The 8,794-nt window shown below is 42.0% G+C and overlaps 1 protein-coding gene across 1 annotated transcript in view; it reads right to left on the minus strand.

Moving 5' to 3' along the window:
- The window catches only part of ATF6 (activating transcription factor 6), a 73,510-nt gene that overhangs the window by 16,155 nt on the left and 48,561 nt on the right, over positions 1 to 8,794 (minus strand). The window contains exon 13 of the mRNA XM_009999884.1: positions 1,183 to 1,267. Coding sequence (XP_009998186.1) covers positions 1,183 to 1,267 — 85 coding nt within the window. The remainder of the gene's footprint in view (positions 1 to 1,182; positions 1,268 to 8,794) is intronic.

Genomic DNA, 8,794 nt, shown 5'->3' on the forward strand with positions numbered 1-8,794 from the left:
AAAGAGTGTTTGCTCTTCAAGTGATAAAGAGCCCGTTTGCACATGATAATTCAGCTCAGCCAGAAAAGGATTTTTCTAAGGGACATGAAAAGGGAGCATCAGGCAGATAAATGCCAACAATAATTATGATACATCTAATAAAAATCCCCCTAAGATAGCTGGTTATAGATTATCACACTTGACTTACTGTACTGCATGGGAAAATATCATTATCAAAATGCTGAAAGCCTGAGTTTATTATTTTTTTTTCTTAGTTTATGGGAATTTTTATAAACAGATAATGTTTAGGTCATGTTTGAATTTAACAAAACACATTTGGGTTTATGATTCACTTGTACCGTAAAACATGTAAGTTTTTGGAAAGCATTACATGCATAGACACTCAGAAAGCAAAGCCTGTACTGTTACAGGGTTCACAACGTGTTTGATGCCTGTGCCAGTGACCCTGTGCCCCAGACATGCCCTAAACCTCACCATATGAATTAATTATATATTTACACAGTTCCTGTCCTGCCTCTCATGTGGCTCTAAAATGCAGATCAAGAACATTTCTCTTTGCTAAAAGCCTGTGCCCCCAGTGTAAAGCTGTTCTCCCTGCTGTCCTGCAGCACTGTAACATGATTGTTATTCATCCTGACCACGCAGAGCTGCAAGGTCCCGCTCACACTGAGTGTTGTATAACCGAGTGGTAAACAGCTGAGGGAACTGATGGAAGGCAGTCAGCATCCTCACAAACCAGCAAGGCCAAGGAATTTGCCCTGCTAAGCAGGCGTAGGAGGAGCCCCAATGAGAGGATGAGTCTCTGCATTTGATGAGATCTTTGTAGCCACCAAGGGAGAGAAGCCAGATCACATTCAAGTAACCCTTAACTGGCTGTCCATAAAATCACCAGGACTGGATGGCACCACCCCTGTGTCCTTGAAGGAGCTAGAATGAGATCCTGCAGAACTGCTGGCCAAGTCCTGTAGCCTCTCCTTACAGTCTTGGTGATCAGGCACTGCTGATTTGTCAGCACCCCAGCTCCAGCTGGGACCCTGGCAACTACAGTCCAGTAATGACCAGTCTGACTTCTTCTTCAAAGCTATAACAACAGACATTTGGTCTGTTTGGTTTCCACATACAAGACAGGCACATCTCTTTGAAATTATTCTCCTATCATTCCCTTTCATGTTTTGGACTTACCATTGATGTTAACAGCTGGTAACACTATAGACATCTTTGGTCTCCGGGTCTTGTTGTGTGTGGTAGCTGGCAACAACAGGTGGTCCTGCAAAGAAGGGAAAAGAGGTGTTAAATGTACCCTGAAAGTACAGAGCTGGGAAAGCTCCTCTTCATTCTGTCTTACAGGCTTTCCACATACAACTACTTACAACAGCTTAGCAAATGCAAATTTTTGAGGGAGCCTTCCAAAAGTCACAGCAATGGCTCATGCTGTGCAACCAAAAAGAAATCCCCGTCGCATGCAGCAGCAGATGGGAAAGCCTTGATCGTGGGGAAAGGGATGGAAACTACTATTGGGCCCTCATTCAACAGACTGCTTATGTATCCCATTAAAGTAATTTAATTTGACTTCAATGATATTAATTGGTTAAGGACTTTGCTGAATTGGAGCTTAGTTGCAGGGCTGTCTGCTTTAGATATAACTGTCATCTTGCTATATCTATGTTGAGCTCTACACCATGTGCCTCATGCAGAAGGGCTGTATCAGTCAGGGTTGTGAAACATGAGCCCTGCTGGCAACACCTACCAGGGAAGTCTGATGGCAAAGCTGTGCTTTGGTAGCTTATCTCAGCTGTGGGGTGCCTGGGTGCTGCTGTAAGGCAGCAGTGTTCAAACTAGCCACCCTGGGTTTTAGCAGCGGAAGCTGCATCTGCAGGAGTATATGGATGCTGATGGACCAACAAAAGACCACTAGGGATGAGGGAAGCTCCCCTTGCCTTTCAAAGCTTTGCCTCCCTGATAGGATGTCACCTCCCCGCCTCATCTTGGCACACAGTGGGCATTGTGAGGAAAGTGTATTTGCTCTCTCTCAGTAAGTAGAAGCAGAAGACTGTGGTTTTGTAATTGACAAATTGAGTTTAAATTTCTAACTCAGGCTCTAAGTGAAACAAAAACTTGCCCATCACTGTGTCTTTTCCAGGCTCCAAAGAATTAATGGAAAAGTTTATTTTCCCAGTCCCAGTGTTTGCCCCTCTCCCCAGTCCCAGAAATGCCAAATCCAGTCCCAGTGCCTCTGAAAAGAACAAAAGCTGTCAGGTGCCACCATGTCAAACGTGAGAAAACCAACTAATTAACAAGTTTTTGCAACTGTCCGAAAACCAGATCTGTACATCTGCCCTTTGCTTCCCAAGATCCAGCCACCTATCCATCATGGTGAAAAAGCAGAAGGAAGTTTGATGCTCTCATCTAATTTAATTTGTAAAACTCCCATGATATTTTAAAAACCTAGCACTCAGAAACTTCACATGCATCTTTTCAGCTCCCTGGCTGATGGAAGAACAGGCACAGAAACATCTCATGCTTTTGGCCCAGGTCGTCTTTCTGGCTGACTAAGATGTCCTTCAGGACACAGTTGTTAACCTCTTCCTGAAAGAGTAACTGTATTTTCCCTATCTTAATATCTAAAGACATTTTTACATCTAAGCTTCAGGGTACTGAGTTATATCCAAAGTCAGGTCTTATGTATAAAGATACTCTGTAGATACATTGCAGAAATACCACTCTCTTTTTTTCCCACCAAAAAATCCCCCCAAAACCAAATGACTGACCATGAGAAGAAAACATTACTTCAATAAATGACTGTAATTAAAAACATCTTGGTATCAAAATTATAAAACCACTCTGGTATAATTCCCATACTACATATGTAATTCCCATTTCATTTTTGAACCACTGAGATTAAGACAACATTCACTAAGACAATGAACTTTACAGAAAAACTGTTCTTGAAATTCAATGCTCCCAAGGGAACAGGCCATAGATACCATGTCCATTAAACCCACATTTTGTAACAACGTCCTTGTCATGATTTGATTACTATTTTTAAGATTGCTTAAAAAATGCTTATCCTGTTGGGGTTTTTTTCAATGCTTCTGAGAGTCCACAACATCATTATCTAGCAAAACACAAGTACTGCATAAATGGCCACCTGTGAATCATTACAAATAACTGCTATTTTTTTGCTAACATATCTGAAGATTGGTACTTTGATTGATGTTGGCTCAGTTGTGCTTATAATGGCACCTTTACTTACTGCAGGTATAAAGTGCATTAAGAACTACCACAAATCCTTTACAGTCAGAGAACCCCTACAGAAAGAAACAGCTGTGTCCCGACAAAGACAATGCCAGATCCTTTGTATGCAGGAATGGCCCTCTGACAATCACTCCAAGTTTGCAAACTTTCTTAACTACCCTCATTCTACACTGAAGGCAAAGGTAGCAGTGGATATGCTGCAGAGTGTCATGAACATTTTGCCTACTGTTTAGCTACTTAAAACATTCTTGAGCCCAAAAGTCTTCAAATAGTCCACAACTCTTATTTGAAAGCAATAATTATTTATATGCAATATAAATGAGTGTATGGATTAGTGATTAGGGAGAAATTAAACATTTAGAGATGCTGAATATATTTCTAACATGTAAAACATTTTTTCCTGTCCTATCACATACAAAATTGCATCCCAGGGGTGTGTGTGACTCATCCCTAATTTTAAACACTAGACAAAAATAGCTAAAATTAAAATGTTATTTGTGATATTAATACATACATAAATAAAACTGAAATAATAAAACTGAAAATGAAGAAAAGCTAATCTTACAAGTCAGCATCTGGCCCATGAGCACGAAAGTCAACCAGAGGCAGAATAAATCACAACTGTTACCCAACAACAGATGGCCTTGGCTTGGGCCAAGATTTGCACTTAGGCGAAATGACAATTTAAGTAGACGTTTCAGACCCGAGACTGCTGGCAGAATGACTGGAAAAATATTAGCCTGGAAAGACAGTATTTCAAACAAGGCCCTAGCTTTACCATTCTCATTTTGCTTTTGATCATCTCTACAGTGCGGTGATAGTGAAGCCAGATGAGATGAACAGATAGATAAATATAGATACAGCTACTAAAACTCCAGCCAGAAATACATTGACTTAATTTAATGAGTTGGAATACAGAAAGCCATTTTTTCCTGGGAATAAAGTCTGAACCTCTTACTTGTTAGACTTCTGATAATAATGACTATTAAGTCCTTGCCACTATAATATATCCTGGGCATGATATAATTAGAATATAACAAATGAGAGCTGTATACATTGAAAAATAAGGTGCCCCTATAGAATGAATTTCCTCACTGAATCTTTTTACTCTGCTGGCTATTTCATTGCTGGCTGATCTGCTTCTGGACTTAGTAACACATGGAACTGCAATAAAGATTTTAAGGCTTCTTACATAAGATCAGTGTTGTCAGGGCTCTAACAGGGATTAAGCTTTGGAGTCTTGTGTATCTCTAACCCCCACGGTCAACTGGCAATGGAAATCCTGTTCCACTGTGCTAGAATGTTCCAAAATTTGCTGCCCCTGTAGCTTCAGCCTGAATCTCATGACACGTGGTTTGCTTCTCAAAGCCTCTACTACCTAGATGTGTAAAAACCTGTTTTTATTTTTTGAAAAGAAAACAATTGATTCTAAATCTCACAGTTAAAGGACATAAAGAATATAGCATCACTGCATACCATGAAGTTTCATTACACAGAGAGTAAACATCCTGCTTAAGGGTCTTTTTGATTTGTTATTAATTTTAACTATCAAAATTTCATAATCTAGATTCCTGGCTTTTCAATTATTGGAATTGGCAATATTGCTTGTTTTGGTTTTTGCAATGCATATCCCCTCAGCAACACTGCACCCAGCAACAGACACTTCCCCAGGGAGCAGTGCCACCCAGCTACAGGCCATCTGCAGAGCTTCTCTTCCCTTGGTGTCTGTGAAACAAACACAACAGAATTAATCCTTGCAGTGTGCCTGGGATGGAGGAAAATATTACCAGTGCTATGGGAAATGTTTAGAGGAGATGTGTATGTGTTTGAGGGATACCTGAGCGACATGGGACACAAAGGAATCCACTTCCAAACCCACCAAGGCTCTACACTCTCAGCATGAGCTGTCTTTCCTCCCACCCCTGATGTTACGTATCTGTCAAACCAATTCCCCCAGATGTTTCTTCACTGCTGTGCTTAGGTACAGGCAAGTATTTTTCAAAACCCTTTCATAATGTCTTGGGCAAAAGCATTTCCTGCTAGAAAACCAATAACATAACTTGATTTTCATGTGCTTTGTTACAGTGTATTACAGCACATCTGCCTATGCAAGCACTGCTTGTCACGCCACTGAGGGGCAAGCCATGGTCCTTCCCACTGGTCTGGAGCATGTCCCTGGCAAAGGACAGATGTGATCCATGTGGGAGCTGTGACTCTGCTCCTGCGAGACAGGCCTTCTCTCTTCTCCTAAGGGCTTTGTCAAGATGCCCAGAAGAGTCCTGCTCTCCATTAGAGATCCACCTCTTTTCAAAACCAAGTGACATTTGTTACTTTACAGGAATAAAATCCTCAAGGAGACGGGAATGCCAAAGGAAAACCTTAATGTGCTGTTCTTGATTTTTCCCTGATGAGGAGATCTGATCTTTGTCATTGCCTTGGAGACCAACTATGTGCTAGAATATTGCAGCTAAGAAAACCAGTTGCCAGAGCAGAGGGGGAAACAGAGTCAGGCGCCTTGGCATGCCAGAGGGTACTGTGCCCAGGCAGCTTCAGAAGGCTTCTTACAGTAAACAAACACTGCAGCTGGGCATTTTATTCATCTCTGTTTATGACTAAGAGGTCTCCCAGGGAATCGTGCCTCAGTCTCTTCCAGCTTGAATCTTCATGCTGTGATTCTAGGACTGGATTACAACCACTGCCAATACAGGCTAAAGAGCATCCCACATGCCACTAAAGCACTGGCAGCTCCCCAAAGCTGCTGGGGGTACCATTTATCTTTAATGGCAATACTTTTGGTAGGGTTCAACATGTTCTGACAGATTAAAAGCTTGTTTATTAACTAGACAACCACATCTAGTGATCACAAGATAAAGCAGAGAGAAAGCAAATGTTTTTTTGAGTGTGAAAATAATTGTGCATCAAATCCATGTGGTGTCTTTCACATGTATTTTTTTTCTGAACACCTTCAGGGATTTCAGGCCAATGAGATGATACTGAAATTTCTTCAGAGGAATGCTGCTGGCCAGACAAAGAGTGTGAAACAGAAAGGTGCTTTCACAGGCCCAAGAAGCTGCATGCCACTTCAGAGACTGCCCAGTACAGGCCCTCTGAGGAGCTGGACTTTTAAAAACCCTTGGCTGATAGAGCCAATGAGCCAGCTTTTCTTTCATAAACCACAGATTTCACACTTTTAGAAAATTTCAAAATAATTGTTTCAGGCTGTCTTCTGGCCATTGCCACAGAGATGTGTTGTTTCTGTCCTGATCTCCTACACAGTCCATCGAAGCTGCACTGAGCAGCACTGCAGGTTGTGGCACACAACTCCTAACCAGGGAACAGCACCTGTGAAGCTAGAACTTGATCCTCAAGACAGGCTGGAATGAACTTCAGCAGCTCTCTGGACATGAAAGGAGGCTGGTCTCCAGGGAAGAGAACTTACTGCAATGCACTCATGGCCTAGGGGCTGATTCTCATTCATCTCAGCTGTTCCCAACATTGCCAAGCACATAGCAGAGATCCTGGTGTAAATGAAAGTCAGGTCCTAGCATATCTGTTTCTGGTTTCCTCTGTCAGTTCGAAGAGGACGTATAGGAAAGTTTACAAATTTGTAGAGGAAATGGCTGTATAATTTCACTATTGGTTTGGTGGGGTGATGGCAACCATATGGTGTCCTGAGGATACACCACACTGGATACAGTGCTGGTCCATTTGAACATGCCAGAGGTTCCTGCAATATTGCTTTAGCTACCAGAGGACATTAAACAGAGCAGTAGCTGTAGAGGGGAGGGAGCTTCTGAAACTAACCCTATCCTACCAGTTCAGTCTGACCCTTATATCTGAAAAGGACAGGGATAGTTCAAAGAGCAGAAAAGAGAGGAAACCGTTAAACCTCTACACAAATTCATAGCCACAAGACTTACACATTACAGCATGGACTGCAGAGCTGCCTTGTTTTTAAAGCTCATGTGTCTTTTTCCCTTTCCCTTCCTTTTTCTATTTAAAGGTAGACCTTATAAATCCAACCAGATTTACCCACCCCATCGTGGGTCTTTACAGGGAATCCATGACATGCAAAGACGAGTAAGGCAGTAAGTGAAAGAGAGGACAATGACTGCAAGGGATCCACAGAAATTCCACAATAAAAATTCACAAGGTCTCAGTCTCTCTCCACCAGCTCTGAACAGCCCACCCTGGGAAGCCCCAGTAGCTTTACTACTTTTGGTTTAACAATAACCACTTAACTTTTGAAAGAGCATCAGTGCCGTGTATACGAACACAGATTGATTTTGCAGCATACTGAAAGAAGAGAGTTTGTGAATGAGAATTCAACTCTCAACCCCTAATCATAGAATTCATCTACTTTTCTAAGTTTTAAGCCTATAGGAAGGGGACAGAGACTGTCCCACACAAGGAAAAGTCCCAGAAGTGGTGGGACTAGAGCTGCTGCTTCTACTTGTCTTTTGCCGAAAGTGCTTCTATTCACACTGATGTTGTTCCATTCCCAGTGTTTCTGTGCACAGGTGGTTTTTACAGCCTATACTTTGCACACAGCAATGAGGTGATGAGATATGCTTTTTACTTAAGTGTTTTACCAGAAACAGTACAATCCCACAGTCAACAAAATGTCCTGTTTTGTAAAATCACACCTTTCTTACATTCCCAGCCAATTTTTTTAGAAATAACACCTAACTGCTCTGAAATGATTTCTGGTCAGTGTCCCTGCAAAAGAGGGAAGTGCTATCCAGGTTAATTCCCACATGAGAGACCTTTTAATGAAGAAGTCTTTAGTGTCTTTTACTATCAACTGTGCTACTGCCAGAGGGGACAAAGCCTGGGCTTCAAAACTAAACTAACTGGAAAGCACCTCAATGTGATTAGACAGCCTAGTGAAAATCCCAGGGACCTCAGAGGAATGGAAAGTTCACTCTGTTGGAAGCCTCCTTTGGAAGATTTTCCTCCATTCCCTCGAGTGGCAGCACTGCTACTTGTCTGTGAGCAGGGCTCAGCTTTGGAGGTCAGCACTAAGCCTTCCCTCAGCATAAAGGACAACCAGTGACAAAGGACCTCTTTTGGCTTAAGAACTGAAAAGGTTATGGAGACTACTAAGGACATGGAGACATGGTGTGACCTGTGTCCTTCTCTGCAGTTCACAAACGGAGACAGCAAACAACAGCAAAGCAAGAACTACTCCTTTATGTCCCTTCTCCTTTTGGATTAAATTTACATTATGTTGTTTTGAAGATCAAAAGGAACTTTAAAAACAGAGGCCAAATTAAAGCGCTCCAGTTGAGAGCTTCAAATGGACTGCAAGTGTCTCAGGCTTAGACATTTATTCAGATAATCTCTCCACTAGCTCCTGACTCCCAAAAGATCCAAGACATAACAGCAGTCACCATATGATTCTATTCTAGAGCAACAACAGAAAAATCTCTCCAGGTGTAAAAGCAGAGGACCCAGATGCACAATGACTCGAGGCAAATGAAGCTTCCCCACTGCTGAAGCTGCTCCTGATTTCCTTCTCCTGCCTGTCCTGGGCAGG

The sequence above is a fragment of the Chaetura pelagica genome, unplaced genomic scaffold (assembly GCF_000747805.2).
Source record: "Chaetura pelagica isolate M959 unplaced genomic scaffold, ChaPel_1.0 scaffold246, whole genome shotgun sequence".
Classification (NCBI taxonomy): domain Eukaryota; kingdom Metazoa; phylum Chordata; class Aves; order Apodiformes; family Apodidae; genus Chaetura; species Chaetura pelagica.